The 14,748-nt window shown below is 50.0% G+C and overlaps 6 protein-coding genes across 6 annotated transcripts; 4 read left to right on the top strand and 2 right to left on the bottom strand.

The window, feature by feature from the left end:
- The first annotated feature begins 82 nt into the window (after nucleotides 1-82).
- BDV14DRAFT_182459 (endonuclease/exonuclease/phosphatase family protein) lies at nucleotides 83-2,334 on the top strand. The gene is made up of 3 exons (XM_073770235.1): nucleotides 83-827; nucleotides 874-1,688; nucleotides 1,738-2,334. Exons 1-3 carry the CDS (start codon nucleotides 167-169, stop codon nucleotides 2,065-2,067), a joined length of 1,806 nt encoding a protein of 601 aa, XP_073623495.1. The 5' UTR covers nucleotides 83-166; the 3' UTR covers nucleotides 2,068-2,334.
- Nucleotides 2,335-4,070: 1,736 nt separating this feature from the next.
- On the bottom strand, nucleotides 4,071-5,897 carry BDV14DRAFT_192923 (alpha/beta hydrolase; the record flags this gene model as incomplete). Its single annotated transcript, XM_073771692.1, has 3 exons — nucleotides 4,071-5,004; nucleotides 5,089-5,404; nucleotides 5,711-5,897. The coding sequence occupies 3 exons, from the start codon at nucleotides 5,895-5,897 to the stop codon at nucleotides 4,071-4,073; spliced, it is 1,437 nt and encodes a 478-aa protein (XP_073623496.1).
- A 1,525-nt stretch (nucleotides 5,898-7,422) lies between these two features.
- Nucleotides 7,423-7,848, top strand: BDV14DRAFT_204630 (uncharacterized protein; the record flags this gene model as incomplete). The annotated part of the gene is made up of 1 exon (XM_073774559.1): nucleotides 7,423-7,848. One exon carries the CDS (start codon nucleotides 7,423-7,425, stop codon nucleotides 7,846-7,848), a length of 426 nt encoding a protein of 141 aa, XP_073623497.1.
- A 453-nt stretch (nucleotides 7,849-8,301) lies between these two features.
- BDV14DRAFT_204631 (DUF3659 domain-containing protein) lies at nucleotides 8,302-10,237 on the top strand (the record flags this gene model as incomplete). Its single annotated transcript, XM_073774560.1, has 2 exons — nucleotides 8,302-9,510; nucleotides 9,557-10,237. 2 exons carry the CDS (start codon nucleotides 8,302-8,304, stop codon nucleotides 10,235-10,237), a joined length of 1,890 nt encoding a protein of 629 aa, XP_073623498.1.
- Nucleotides 10,238-12,375: 2,138 nt separating this feature from the next.
- Nucleotides 12,376-12,858, top strand: BDV14DRAFT_204632 (uncharacterized protein; the record flags this gene model as incomplete). The annotated part of the gene is made up of 1 exon (XM_073774561.1): nucleotides 12,376-12,858. The coding sequence occupies one exon, from the start codon at nucleotides 12,376-12,378 to the stop codon at nucleotides 12,856-12,858; it is 483 nt and encodes a 160-aa protein (XP_073623499.1).
- A 109-nt stretch (nucleotides 12,859-12,967) lies between these two features.
- Nucleotides 12,968-14,684, bottom strand: BDV14DRAFT_182465 (uncharacterized protein). The gene is made up of 3 exons (XM_073770236.1): nucleotides 13,955-14,684; nucleotides 13,611-13,894; nucleotides 12,968-13,553 (listed from the first exon to the last, which is right to left on the bottom strand). The coding sequence occupies exons 1-3, from the start codon at nucleotides 14,603-14,605 to the stop codon at nucleotides 13,439-13,441; spliced, it is 1,050 nt and encodes a 349-aa protein (XP_073623500.1). The 5' UTR covers nucleotides 14,606-14,684; the 3' UTR covers nucleotides 12,968-13,438.
- Between the last annotated feature and the right edge of the window lie 64 nt (nucleotides 14,685-14,748).

Raw genomic sequence — 14,748 nt, forward strand, 5'->3', positions numbered from 1 at the left:
ACTTGGCTGGGCTTGGCACTGCAGCCCGTGATATCGTTCTCAACCCTCAATGGTCGCTCTTTCAGGTACCCAAGATCTCCAATTCGCCTCCATCAGGGGCAGGCACGCTGAATGCATATATAAAGACCGCGCTGGACAGATCGAATCCCCAGATCACCGCAGCACCATGAAGTCCCTCGCTCTGTCCGCGCTCTCGTGCGTCCTGCCCGCCGCGGCAGTGACGATCAGCGAGATTAACGGCAACGCTTACCTCTCCCCCCTCAAAGGCGAAGATGTCACAGACGTAGAAGGCCTCGTCACAGCAATTGGAGAAAGTGGATTCTTCATCCGCTCGACAAGCCCCGATGATGACGATGCCACTTCCGACTCTATCTACGTCTATGGCAGCAGTGCCGTGTCGCAAGTTACAGTGGGCGACATAATCACTCTCAGCGCCACCGTATCGGAGTACCGCTCTTCAGACGACTATGTCTATCTGACTGAACTTACTTCGGCATCGGATATTACTGTTGTGTCTAGCGGGAATGAAGTCACGCCTGTTGTTATTGGGACGGACCGGTCGCCGCCGACCGAGGCTTACTCTTCTCTTGACAATGGGGATGTCCTTGGTTTGCCGAATAATGCTAGCCAGCTGTCTGTTGATAATCCAACTCTCAAGCCGGCGCAGTATGGTATGGACTTTTGGGAGAGTCTGAGTGGTGAGCTCGTTTCGCTTACAGGGTTGACGATCATCACGAAGCCAAATCAGTATGGCGATGTTTTTGTTCGTGGAGATTGGGAAGTTACGGGGTTAAATGAGCATGGAGGGTTGACTATGACTGCTGATGGTGAGTCGGACTTGACTGAAATTAGAGGAAATACTAACTCTGCCAGATTCCAACCCTGAAGCCATCAAGATCGGCACGCCGCTCGACGGAACCAGCAATTCCGACTCCTTCAAGGTCGGCGACACACCTGAGGATGTTACTGGAGTTGTACAGTGGGTGTACGGCCAGTATATGGTTCTCCCAATGACAGCCCTGAGCGTCACCGGTGGAAATGACACTGTCGCCGAAGCCTCAACCCTAGTCGGCGACGGCACCTGCAGCGCCTTCAGCATTGGTTCCTACAACGTCGAGAACCTTACTCCCGACTCTGACCACATTGAAACCATTGCAAACCACATCGCGACCTACCTCAATGGACCCGCCATCATGATTCTCCAGGAAATCCAAGACAGCACCGGTGCCACTGATGACGGCGTCGTCTCCGCCAACGAAACTCTCTCTACGCTGGCCGACCTCATCGCTGCAGCCGGCGGCCCAGACTACAGCTTCACCGAGATTCCACCCATTGACGGCGAAGACGGCGGCGAACCAGGCGGCAATATCCGCGTCGCATATCTGTACGACAACAGCATCGTGCGCCTGCGCGACGAGAACCCAGGCTCATCCACCGAGGCCAACGAAGTCCTCTCCGGCGCCGAATTAAAGTACAACCCCGGGCTCATCGACCCATCCAACGAAGCCTGGGACGCCTCTCGCAAGCCCCTCGCCGCAGCCTGGGAAACCCTCGACGGCAAGAACAAGTTCTTCACGGTCAACGTCCATTTCGCTAGTAAAGGCGGCGGCAGCAGTATCCAAGGTGATGCGCGACCACCTGTTAATGGCGGGGTCGACCAGCGTACTGGGCAGGCTGAAGTTGTTGCTGTAAGACTCCTACCCCTGCATATCATACAAAGAAGCTAACAAGAAACAGTCCTTCGTCTCCTCAATCCTATCCGAAGACAGCACCTCCAAGATTCTCGTGACAGGCGACTTTAACGAGTTCTCCTTCGTTCAGCCGCTAAAGACGTTCGTCTCTAACAGCGGACTGACTGAACTCGATGAGATCGTCGGAATCCCTGCTACAGAGCGGTACACGTACATCTATGACTCGAACCACCAGCAGCTAGACCACATGGTTGTTTCTGAGGCGATGGGGGCGGGAGCGCAGCTTGAGCATGTGCATGTTAACACTTGGTTGAATTATGATGATGCGGCGAGTGATCATGATCCTACGGTTGCGGTGTTTGATGTTTGCGAGTGAGCGGGAATTACAGCGTACATGACGAGAAGTATGTACTGATATCGTTGGGACTCAAATGAGACGCCGGATACACGTCGGCAATGAGCTGCTCTTATAGCCTCGTGACCATGGGAATAAAACGAACTAGGATATAAATAACCGACGTTACAAGGGGTCAAACGAAGCTGAATTGAAAGTACACCATCAAAATTTGTTATCTATAAAGCCTTTACATGGACATATATACTCCAACCATCATAACCTAGCACTACCCATCGTACCACCCCCCTCTTGCCATTCAAGAGCATTAAGAAAGTTCGCATCCCAATAATTCCCAAGCCTCCTCAAAATCCTACTCTCACGCGCACGACCACCACGTCCCAAATTCTCAACCCAGAACAGAACAAGTTCCCTCGGCGCAAATGCATCCTCTAGACAATCGTGTCTGAACGGACTATCCTGAATCGAGACCTTTAGGAACGTCTTGCAGAGATCTCTCTGGCTCCAGCGACGTTAACTTCTCGTTCAAACCGCTCTTGCACAGCTGTAAATGTCAGTATTTGCGTATCAATAATGCGAGAGTGTGTGATTCCTAGTTTGGAGAGATCATTGTGCAACGCGTGCCCGATAATCATTGTATCTGCGCATCTATAAACTCAGATAATCTCTCACGGGCTTCAGCGGGGGACAAGAGGAGGAGAGCTTGCGCGGCATAAGCATGATAACTCATTTCCGTGATACCACTATGCCGCGTTCTGAAATCTGATATACTTTCGTCTGGGTGAACGAGGATATCAAGCAGTACTTCGCCGGAGAGGACATCCACCGCGCAAACCCGCCCAAGGGCGTCTCGATTTAATGGGCCCACGCCAACGAATTCGCAGTCTATAGAGACGGCCTTGCGTTTCGGCTCGCTGAAGAAGAAGTCTATTTCTGGGGCGCGTGTACAATTCTCTGGAAATCCTGCGTTGCGGAGCTCATACGCGCAGTGAATGAGATCCTCGAGATTAGATAAGAGGGAGCCTTGGTCTTGGGGAGCTAGAATACTCCACCCCCCATCTTGCGCTGCATGCGGGTGGCCGAATCGCGCGGCGAGGGATTCAGCGTATGCGTGCTTCCCATGCGCGATGGCTTTCTTCCGCGCTGCATTATGTTTTGCGGTTAGCAGTGCAGCGGCGGCGTGCTCCTCTGGCAGAAACCCATATTTCTCTGCGCGCAGAGCAGGATCAAGAATGGGATGGAAATGACCAGACGCATCAAAATACCTGCGTCAAACCTGCATCAGGATATCGATTTTTGTGCTCTGTTGTGAAGAGTCTTCTTTCTGCGGCGTCGGCTTGCTCCGGCGCTATTGTTGCTGCGGCCGGGGCGCGGATTATGGCGCTGTATGCGCCGTTATCCTCCTTGACATTTTGGAGTTGGCTTGGACTTAAGGTTGGTGTCATCACATCCACTCGATCCTGCAGCATCTTATAAACCCTTTCTCGAGCGCCCCGGTCCATTCTCTTCACGGGCTTTCCATCCGTGACGATTCCTTTATGGTTTTTTTGTTTGTCTCCAGGTGGTGTTTATCTCGAGGTGGCAGGGTTGCTTGAATGACTTGAAGCAAGTCTGGAAACCAGGATGGTTTGGGGTATCCCTTCGGTAGGTACCAGACAAAGATGATCTTTGGGATATCATAGTCAACCCCTTTCTTTACAGTTTGACTTGAAGAACTTGCCTTGGCTAGGTTTGTTTGGCATGACAGGGGCTGAGAATAAACGAATATGAACAAGCTGTACTGCATCCCCAAAGTTCAAAGTTCTCTGTCTCGCCTTCATCAGCAGTTCAGTACCGAGTGCAGAGTGCACTGATCAGCGATGCAAGAGCTTCAGGCTGGACAAAAAAAAAAAAAAAAAAAAAAAAAAAAAAAAAAAAAAAAAAAAAAAAAAAAAAAAAAAAAAAAAAAAGATCAACGCGACGACGAAGAATTTGATAGTGTATATCTAATATCTATATCGATACAATTCAAATGGTATAATACATCACCCTCTGCCCTGGATCTTTGTATCAGCACCGGCAGCCGGAGCGGAAATGGAAGAAGAAGAAGAAGAAGAAGACCCAGTAATAAACTCAACAAGCGCTTTTCTCCCCTCGTGCTTCAACGGACACTCGATGTGCATTGCACCTTTAACATCCTTCCTTTCGGTATTCAGTCCAACACTCTTCGCTTTCTCCTCGAGTTGGTCTGCTACCCATGGTGGGATGACTTCGTCACTTTCAGCGGAGAGTAACAGTATAGGCGGAACGGCATCTTGAGCCTGAAGATGCGCGGGCGTTGAGGATAATGCCTTGTGCTGAGATAGTCGCTCAAGTGAAGCCTTGACATCCCAATTATTCCATGAGAAAGGCCACAAGTATCGATAGGGCAACCATTTCTGCGGGTATAGACTGATAAGCATATCCTTTATACTTGAGATTGGTGCTTCCAGTATGAGTCCCTTTATTATTGGCCTCATCTTTTCCCTCTTCGTTTCAGTTCCATCCACCTCCAACTCCAACCCCTTGATCCTCGCGGCACCTGTATAGTGGGCGGTCGAAAGCCGTCTAACAAGCGCATCACTCGCAACAGCTGCACCAAGACTATGACCCCAAAGCACGACACTCAATTCCGTATTCGGTTCAGTATAAGTCTCGGCAATCCAATTCAGAAACGCCTGTGCATCTTTCCGGAGCCCGGTCTGAGTTGCGCGGCCTTTTGATTTCCAGTAGCCGCGGTAGGAGAGGGCGAGGAGGATATATTCTGTTTCTGTTTTTGACCCTGTACTTCCATTTGCAGTTCGGTGTGGGGGTGAGGTCGAGGTGGATTTTGCGTGCTCGTGTATTGCTCTTAGTGTTTGCGAGAGCAGAGGCAGGCGTAATGGTGTAGATCCGCCGTTTCCTTGGAGATAGGCTATGACAACCTTCTTCCTCTTTCTCCTCTCGTCTCCAATTCTAATTTCCCCTCCCCTCCCCTCCTCACCCCCCTCACCCTTCTCCTTCACATAAAGGGAACGTCCATACCGCCCCTCAACAACCCTCAGCCTAACCCCATCCAAACTCCTAATCTCCCCCTCTCTCCAATCCACACCCCGAAACTCACCCTTATACTCACCCACCTCCTCGCTCCTCGATAAGGGCGGCAACCAAGACAGATAAAGCAGTTTATCCTGTAATATGATTATCCACAGGCATTTCCATGTCCAGAGGGTTATGAGGAGGGTGAGGAATATTGTTGGGGGTATTAGAGGGGTGGGTAATGTGGTGAAGAGGAATGTTAACGAGGAGAATGAGAGGGAGCGGATTTGGATGTGTATTATTGCTTTGAAATGTGCTTGTGCTTGAAGGCGTATACGATTTGTGGCGAGGGGTCTCTTTCGCGGGTGTAGATTGTTTGCGAAGGCATGATGAGACGCTCTAGCTTGGTAAACTGTCGTCTTTAGACTCCTCTTGAAAAGTGAATTTGTATGGACGCGCTCGTTGCGCTGAAGAATGCATCGTGCAAACATAGAGAGAGGTTGTAAAAGGAAGAATGTTGAGCGTCGTTGAATTCGCGCATACATAGCCATGTACAAATACATGACTAAGCTGTGCAGGGTCGGACCGCAGCGACTCAGTATAGCGGAGCCAAGCCCTAAGCACATACCTACCTCGGTCAAGGGCCGCAAGGTCTGGAGTTGGAAATTTTTAATCATCAAAGGTGGCATTTTATTGTTGGGTTGGAGTGAGAGTCTAGGGTCAGATGCTGTCTTATTAACCCAGGGATCACTCGACTCTCCAGTATTACGGGCCGCCGCGCCTAGTTCTCGAGGAACAGCAACGGCGCTATCCATTATTTACAACTTACAAGAAGGTATTGTGTATATAATACGGGCTGCAAAGAATTCAGCGTAACGAATGGTCACTCAGCTTTACTATGTACCTCTGACAACAAGTGTATGAACTTTTACATCCGAGCATGCAAGAAACATATGAAATAGGTTTCCAAACCCACATAATTAGACCCAGCAGAGCTCAACTAGTATATACGAGATGATATCGCGGCGAGAAAATTGCCTAACTCCTGAAAAAAGAAGTATCTGGTCAGTAGGTATCCAATGGTCAAGAGCAGGAACAGAACATACATAAGCTGTAACGTCAAATCCCCCCGAATCTTCGCCTTAAGCTGCAACTCCACATCCAGATTCAAATCCAGCCTGAGTCTCAACTGCTCATTCCCCACCCCCGCAACATCACCCGCATGGGAAACAGCGCCGACAAGATTCTGCGTTGTCTCACCTGCAGAATTCACAGCCTTGCTACTCACATCGCGCACGAGATCACCCCCAGACCCAACGGTATCTTGCACATCGTTAAATTGGACCGTGTCTCTGTCGTGTCGCTCGGGGCTCTCATCGACGATCGTGGTTTGACGCGAGATCTGTGCGTTGTTTGTGCTGTTGGAGCCGGATGAGGAGTGGGCTATTTCGGGGCTGGGATCTGCGTCTGGGTTGCCGAGTTCCCATTCGCCTGGTCGTGCGGGTGGATCGGGTGCTATTTCGTGATCGTTGTCTTCGGGGCTGTGGGTGAGGTCTTCGGGGGCCCATTCTGGAGGTGGTTGGCCTTTGCGACGGAGTTTTGGTGCGCGACGCTTTTGTTGGGGGACTGGGCTGTGGGTGTCTGGGAGTCCTTCCAATCTGGGGTCCACGGCTGTGTCCATCCTTTATCAAAGAATATATGCCAATTGAAAGGAATGAAAAGTCTTGACCGACAATTGAAGACAGGAGTAAACTGCCGTAAGATCGACTCCGCAGCGCATCGTACCTACTATGCATTGCTATATAATCGACGATCTTAGACGGACCACCGAATCTGCGATATCGAGCGAACTGGAACATGACAGTGTGGCTGGTCTAGATGAACACGGAGACTCCAGTCAGTCCAACAATAAAGACCAACAAAATCCTGCACGTACATTGCCAGACTTGAAAGCACAAAGATAAGGAGATCTAAGACTTATGTTTTGATGCCATATCCATGGTCAGAGGTACCATGTCCCCGGGTCAAAGTCTACCACTTCATTTCAAACGATAACATTGGTGGAACGCCGGCCGGGCTTCTGTCCCTGGGAACGCATCGTACACATCTGCCACGGTCACATTCCGTTCACATGTTGAGACCTGCAGATTGTTTTAGCGTTCCGTTGGCAGAGTCAACGAAGCCAGAACCAACCTCGCCTGAACTCACGTATCTACCACATCATAACCACACAGTCACCACTTTGCCCCTTGCTAGAGGAAGTCTACCTTTTATTCTCGTATCTCCCACCATCCCATGCCGTGGTGATTCAAACTGTGAACAAACTCTCAAAATCAACTCATGTCTTACGGTCCTCAGACTTATACCAATGACCCCGATGACGTCTCCACCTCCGCAATGGAGGAAGAGGCAGAGGAGCTGCAAGACCTACCACCCCCCAAGCCTAGACGCCCATCTCATACAGAAACACGTTACCAGAGTCGTTCTACCTCTGGCTCCCAGCGCAATCGACAGACGAGATTTGCAGAGATGGAGTCTCGGCCGAACTCCAACTCTCCGTCGAACGCAATGCAAAGGTATCAAACCCGGCAGGTGTCAACAAAATTCGACCAGGACACCGGACAGATGCAACAGGAGACGTCAATGACAGACCGGCAAGTCCATCAGGACGATAACGGTCTGAAATTAAGGCTCGACTTGAATGTCGATATAGAGCTGGAGCTGAAGGCGAAGATTCACGGGGATTTGACACTGGCATTGATGTGAGCCTAACCGGTGCAATGGCAGTCTGCTCGACAAGCTGATAGGATTCCAGGAAGTGAGACCCCTCAAGGGGAAAGGCTCGGAATTTCCAGGGGGTGAATATAACTGTAATATCAATAGAGTTCGTAAGCGAAAAGGACTCGGGACTTTTGCGTGCATTCCATACCGTTTGTCAGTACATATTAATGATAGAGTTGGAGACAACTCACATCTATTGGTGCTGCCTCCTTGAAAGAGCTGGATCTAGAACCTGTAGAGCACCGATAACCGATGGCTTGATACCAATTTCCATGGATCGGCTGTCAGGTATAGATCATAATATGCCCAACCCCAGATTACCTCCGCGGTGTCCCCGCAGTCGCACTGAATAATAAGCAGGCTGCCGTCTTATTGTCAGTAACTGACCTTCAACACGGAATCAAAGTCTTTTCTTATATGGACGACCGGATACTCACCATGACTTCCATCGCAACTCAGCCAAAATCCCTCCAAAACCGCGCGTCGGATACCGCTATGAACCTCCATCTCCCCAGATCCCAGCATGATCTTATGCACGAGCGACCCGCGTCGGCGTCCGGTAGACGCGGGAAAGACAAGCCTTCATCTGGCTTAGGCCAATACGCACGGAGTATTCACGAAAAGAGCCGATCAGCCGCTGAGAGAAAATTAGACGGTGTTAAAAAGGCAGCGTGGAAGGCACAAGGCCAAGACGGCAGGAGCAAGGGGTTCGATGTCGACCTTTCGGAGAGACTTCCAGTGTCTTTGTCGAGCCTGACTGGGCTTGTGGTTGGGAAGAAGGGGAGGATACTGAACCGCGAGGGACATATCATTGGGCAAGTTGTGGAGGGAAACCCCGAGGATTTAGTCGGGGAGATGGTGGGTGAAGATGGTGATATTCTGGATGAGGATGGCGATGTCATTGGATGTGTCGATATTGTCTATCCGAGTCCGCCAAAGGGGAGAGACGGTGCTACCGTTTCCATAAGGGAAACTACAAAGGATAGCCAGAACAAGGAAGACACGGCCGATGATAAAGTCCCTCATGTATCGACCCTCGAGGGCTTCACTTGCAACAAGGACGGCGACATTGTCACGCCCGATGGCGTTACTGTTGGTGAGCTCTGCGAGGGAAATCCCAAGACAATCTCCGGTGCAGGATTCCAGCTCGATGACCAGGGCTCTTTCTGGGACTACCGGGGAGTCACTGTTGGGAAGGCACGACCGACTCTTCTACGAGACGACGACAAGAACCCCTTTGCCGATCAAGACCTCCTCGTTGCCGAACGTTCGTGGGTACAGCAAAAGCACAAACCAGGGACTGGCAGTGCTGGTATGGTCGAGGGTTTTACAGGGGTATGTGCCCTTGAAGGAATGAAGGTGGACAAACATGGGAATGTCGTGGATCAGAATGGTGTAGTGTTCGGACACGTCATTGTTTCCCAAGGCAGACCAGCAGACAAGTCATCTGATGAGGAGGTTCAAGATGAGGAGGTACAAGAAGAAGAGGTGGGAAACATGCAGAAGCACGCTCGGTTCGACTTGGTCAGTATTGTGGTCAACGACGATGGGTATGCCGTCGACAAGCAAGAGATGGCAGAGCAGATGTGCATCATTGTCCGCCAGATCCAAAACAACGTGGAGTCGTTGTGCAGTCGGATTACTTTGGTAGGTCCCTTTCATCCTTGCGTGATCAGTTCTAACCGTTCATTAGCGTCTCGACGAGACTGACAGAACGCCGAAAGATCAACTTGACGAGAAGAAGGCAGTGCAAGATGTCAAGCCACTGATCGAGAAAGCTGGAGATGCTCTGCAGGATTGCAAAGGGGCTCTGACTGCTATCGGTCCAAACAATCACATGGCGGAAACTATGGTAACCGACATACCGCAAATGGCTTCCGACGCAGAGCATGAGCTGGCCGAGCTGCTGCAAGAGCTGGCTGAGGTCGTCATGGATACAATCACAAATGGGCGCTATTTGGTCGCCAACATGTCTCAGATCAAAAAAGGTATCAATCCTCAATGGCCACTAATGTCCGAGCCACTCTTCCAGATTCTTAGCACAGTTGGCCTCTTGCTGAACGGGCTGTATGGATTGTTCACCAGGATGGTCGACGCAGTGTGGCTTGGGAAGACCATACGGGACTTCTTGGCAGCCTGGGGAATTGATCAAAGGATCCTCTACCGGCTGGGGGTTGAACGGATCTTGCGCGGAGTGGCAAGTCGCGAGGTTTGGGCAAAGCAATTGCTGGCCAAGTTAGGGCTGTGGTGGATGATGAAGGGTTTGTTGGACTTGTTTGGGCTGGACAAGTTGCTCGAGGCATTCCGTCTTGCGACAGTAAGAGAGGGACTCGAACTTCGGCAAAGGAGAGAGCTAGTAACCAGAGGAGGTTAAAAGGTAGGTAGACTGCAATGTACAGTACTGTTTAGTTTTGTTTGTTCGTTCTGGAATCTGAACAGCATTATTGCGCGTTCTCTCCCCACCTTCTGGTCAGTACTTTTCCTGGCGTCGTACTGCTCGGACAGTCTCCACAGAAGAGCTCTCATCAAGTTCTCGGGGCTTTGATGGTAAGGGAGATAAAGAGTCGTGGCCGTGGTATAGTCATCGCAGCAGAGTGAACAGAGTTGATCCTGCCGCGTTGCAAAAACCCGATATTGCAGTATCTCCAAACACAAATAATAATATTCGATACGATCTCGCGTCAGGATAAAAAAAATCACATTTAGCCCCAATCAGGCCTCTTCTGATCCCCCTTTATCATCCTCAGGCGTATATCTCAGCAGCAAGAAAAGACGGTAGACGAGGTACATCTGGAACGCCAAATAGAGGATAAACAGCGCGGCATTCCGAGCCTGTTCTTTTGAGATCATCATTTTGCTGGAGAGGAATGAGGAAAAAAAAAATTTGAGCTGGGGAGAAAAAGGAGAGAAAAAGGATAGAAATTCGCCTTCTTTCCCTGATAAGAGATAGGTACATCTTGCGCTAACTTGGTTTTGCTTAGGGTTTTTTTGTACATGCGGCGTAGCATGTCAGCCGCAGTCAATCTACATGCAGTATATCTATCTATCCGAACAGCTCAAATGGATCTTTTAGTTCCAGAAATAGTATCCTGGTCATTCCATGGACATGAAATGCCATAAGGTTCTCAGCTCCTGAGGGTCGTCCCCTCATTGTGGGGAGGTGCATCGTGGGGATGGCTGTGTCCGCCACAATATTAAGAAGTAGCTGACGACACCATAGGCTACGGCTATCCGGGATTACATCCTGTTCCCGTTTCTTCGGGTGATTTGTCGGTGTATCTGAGACATTGACAGGTATCGGTCTCCCGAGCCGGGGCGAAAGCTGGGCTCTTATGGTGCCGGGGGAAGGACGGGACCGGGACATATATCGATACGGTTTATTCCGCTGTTTGGTCCATGTTAAGCTGTCCTGGTAAGAGCCGTCGACATGGTCAATTTAGATGAGATTTTTGAAAATGGTTCCAAAAAGTTATCTACTGTATTCTAAGCTCCGCCCATCCTGTTCCACCGTCTGCAACAACACAGCAATATCCAACTTCAAAAAACGCACAAGTTCCTGCTAAGCCAAAGGGCTAATCCTAAGGCCCGTCCACACGTATCCAGAATTAGCAATTGGCATGGCCTGGTACCCTCTCCTAGCGACCCCGGGTCAACTCTTACCCACTGGATGACACGATGGATACATCGCTGCAAGGATCGGCAGCAGACCAGGATCATGAGATAGAAAGTAGCACACCGGGCCATTGAAGTTTTGATTTCTGGACAGTTGTGGCTGTGTTATTTACTGAATCTCGTTTTTGAATCGCTCGGAGGAGCTCTCCCCTAGGGAGTACCGTCCCGTTGGCCCCTGTCAGTCGTTGAGAAATCTCGAGTATACAGGTATAGAGACAATAGCATTACCCAGCTCGTAGGCATTGAGACACCGAACTATCGTATCTTGTTTCGCAGTGGAGATAGGTACTAGCCATATGATTATGGCATGACCTCTCGTTAGGGCCCCCGGTCGCCAGCCACTGATATCTTAACCAGATGTGCCTCCATTAAGCGAGATACGCAGGTCCTTTACCTTGATCCACTTCATCCCTGCTTTTTCCACGCGTTGAAGCCTTTGTGGCTGCAGCGTTGCTGAAGTTACATGCCACAGCCACGAATACCCGCTTCTCCAAGCGATGTCCCTAATCTCAGCAAGTCCAGGCACGAGTCGAAGGTACTGTACGGCTGTACCTGAGAATTATCTAAATATAGAGTCCTGAGGCTGTTCAGTGTATACCCCTACCGTACCCACCACTTCTATCCTAACCCTATTTAATGTGGAACGGTGTTCTATTGATAGATGCCAGAGTATTCCAACAGTAGCCCATCCATTACTTATATAAGCCTCAACACCAAAGACCTTTTTCAATCATCATTCACTAACAAAACCACCTTCTCAACCAACTTGAGAAGTCCGCTCGTTCTACACTAAAACCCTCTGCAATTCAATCCCACCCAACCCAACGAAACACCACCAAAATGTCCACAACAACCACCACCGCCGCAGCAGCAGCAACAGCAACCTGCCACCAAGAGCTCTACAACATCCCAACCCACGACGCCGCCTGCGCAATGCCCAAGAACAGCACCTACGCCTCCCTAATGAAATCCTGCTGCGGCTCTGCATCCGTAACATCCTACTCAGACTGCGACTACTACTGTCTCGCGCAGGACCAGAACGTCGGTGATCTTGCTGAATGCTTGATTAAGGGGTCAGCCGCGGGTGAGGTCTGGTGTAATTCTGCTGCGAATGCGACTGCTACTGGGACGAGCACTTCGAATGCGACCAGCAGTGCGAGTGGCAGTGCGAGTGAGACTGGATCTGCGAATGGGACTTCTACCAATGATTCTACCGATCCGACTGGAACAAGTGGTGCCGAGTCACTGAAGATAGTGAGTGGGAAGGCGGTGATTATGCTTGCTGTTTTGGCGCTCGGGTCTGTGGCTACGGCTTTTGCGTGACTAGGGGGTGGTATAGCTGTGCAGGTGCCGTGGGTTGCTGGCGCTGAGGATCCCGTGGAGATGGGAGTTGATTACAGTCGTTTGTATCTTGTAACTTAGTCGTTCTTTGAGGCCACTCTCATTTGTTCATGGCGTTTTGTTAATTATGTATACTAAAGACCACCACAAAAAAAGGAGTAAAAGATAAAAATGGAATGCATCATTCTGGTGCACTATGACTTTCAGACACTAGGTCAGGAAAGCATGGCAGTCCGCCCATCGCACCTTTCCTCTCAACCAAAAGCTCTGTATGTAAGACAGGAAGGAACAACCAGGCCTACTCAACTAGGAAGGCGCGATCCTCGCCCGACAGAATAGGAAGGAGAGTAGGGCGCTGTCCAGATGAGGAAGGAACGGCCGTTCCCATTGTACCTTCCTCCCAAGCTAGAAGTACAGTCTTAAAAGAGGGAAAGAGCGACTAGCGTTGCTTTATGTTCAAGTGGGAAGGTGCGATTTATTAGGTAAATAGGTAAATAGGTGCAGCGCAGTTACCATTCTTTGTAGCTCCGTTGCTGTCACCAAAGCCCAGCCATGAGTCCCGCTAGATATCCTTCAATATCAACTCGACCTCCTCATCGGCAACTTCAAGGATATGCTCCGGTGCATATTTGGGCTCCCACCCAATTTTCTTTCCATGGGTAGCCGTGAAGGTGCACCTAGTCCTGTTAGCTCGGCGTCCACAAATCAACAAAGCAAGCAAGGGAGATGCATACCCGCCACCAAGCTGGATAGCAACGGGCCCATTACCCAGATCAAGACCCTGTTCCATCTTCTTTAACGCGGTTTCATCGGCAGTTTCAACACTGGCATCGTCGATGACGCCGCGCTTGGCGAGTGCCTTTGCAAAAGCAGCGTAGATATCATCCCACGCTACAGTGCCCGGAGATGCAAGGAAGAAGCCGCTTCTGCCGTGCCCGATATCCTTCTCTTCGAGGATACCTCGAAGTATCTGGATGTAGAGGGATGTATTATCCTGGATGTGACAGACGGGCCAGACCTGCATCACCTAGTCAATCCCAAACCAGCAAATTATTAAGGAAAAGGAGTTCCAACTAACCGGTCGTCCCTCATCAACCCTAAACACCCTAGCCGCACTCCTCGCAGCCCTAACAACAGCAACATCTTGAATCGAAATCCTATTCCCGAATCCTTCACCGCGTCCATAAACAATGCACGGCGCAAAAATATAACTCCTCACACCTCTTTCCTCAGCAGCGTCAATAACATTGACATTCGTTCGCGCAATCTGACTGAACCACGAATTTGGTTCTGGGGCAATTGTTGTCTTTTGAATGTCGTATAGGTTGGCGTCGGAGTCGGTTATTGCAGTTGTGGTAGTCATCCCGACGTGACTACTAAATGCCTTTGCGCCCGTGGTGTGCAGGAAGTGGACATTCTTCCCTGTATCCCTCTTAACTTGCGCCAATGCATCGATCATGACTTTTTGAGTGTGGCATTCAAAGGCATCGATTAGGAAGAATATCACTGTGATTTCCTTCTCAATTATACCCCGCTTTACTTCTTCGGGGTTCTTGAGGTCCAGGATCAATGGCTCGGCGCCATATTGTCTCACTGCTTCTGCTTGAGACTCTGATCGAACGAGCGCGTAAAGATTGTTGTGAAATGGGAGAGTTGCGTCGTTAAGCTGGGCGAAGAGGGATCCGCCTAGGTACCCGGATGCGCCTGTTATGAGGATGTTGTGGGACATATTCCTTGTATGTGTTCTGGTGCTGGGTTGAGTGGTGCTGGGTTAGGTAGTTATTATTCTTTAGGCAATACCATCCAATTTATAGAATTGTAGAATCATGTAAAAGTAATGATTAGTTATTATCCAATCAATCTGAATAATCT

This window comes from Aspergillus stella-maris (genome assembly GCF_047715825.1).
Source record: "Aspergillus stella-maris strain CBS 113639 unplaced genomic scaffold BDV14scaffold_78, whole genome shotgun sequence".
Taxonomy (NCBI): Eukaryota; Fungi; Ascomycota; class Eurotiomycetes; order Eurotiales; family Aspergillaceae; genus Aspergillus; species Aspergillus stella-maris.

Coding starts and splice junctions, on each gene's coding strand:
- BDV14DRAFT_182459 (XM_073770235.1), top strand. CDS start 167: ATGAAGTCCCTCGCTCTGTCCGCGCTCTCGTGCGTCCTGCCCGCCGCG. Junction 828..873: donor GTTGACTATGACTGCTGATG/GTGAGTCGGACT, acceptor TAACTCTGCCAG/ATTCCAACCCTGAAGCCATC. Junction 1,689..1,737: donor GGCAGGCTGAAGTTGTTGCT/GTAAGACTCCTA, acceptor AACAAGAAACAG/TCCTTCGTCTCCTCAATCCT.
- BDV14DRAFT_182465 (XM_073770236.1), bottom strand. CDS start 14,605: ATGTCCCACAACATCCTCATAACAGGCGCATCCGGGTACCTAGGCGGA. Junction 13,895..13,954: donor GGGTTGATGAGGGACGACCG/GTTAGTTGGAAC, acceptor TAGGTGATGCAG/GTCTGGCCCGTCTGTCACAT. Junction 13,554..13,610: donor GCTATCCAGCTTGGTGGCGG/GTATGCATCTCC, acceptor TAACAGGACTAG/GTGCACCTTCACGGCTACCC.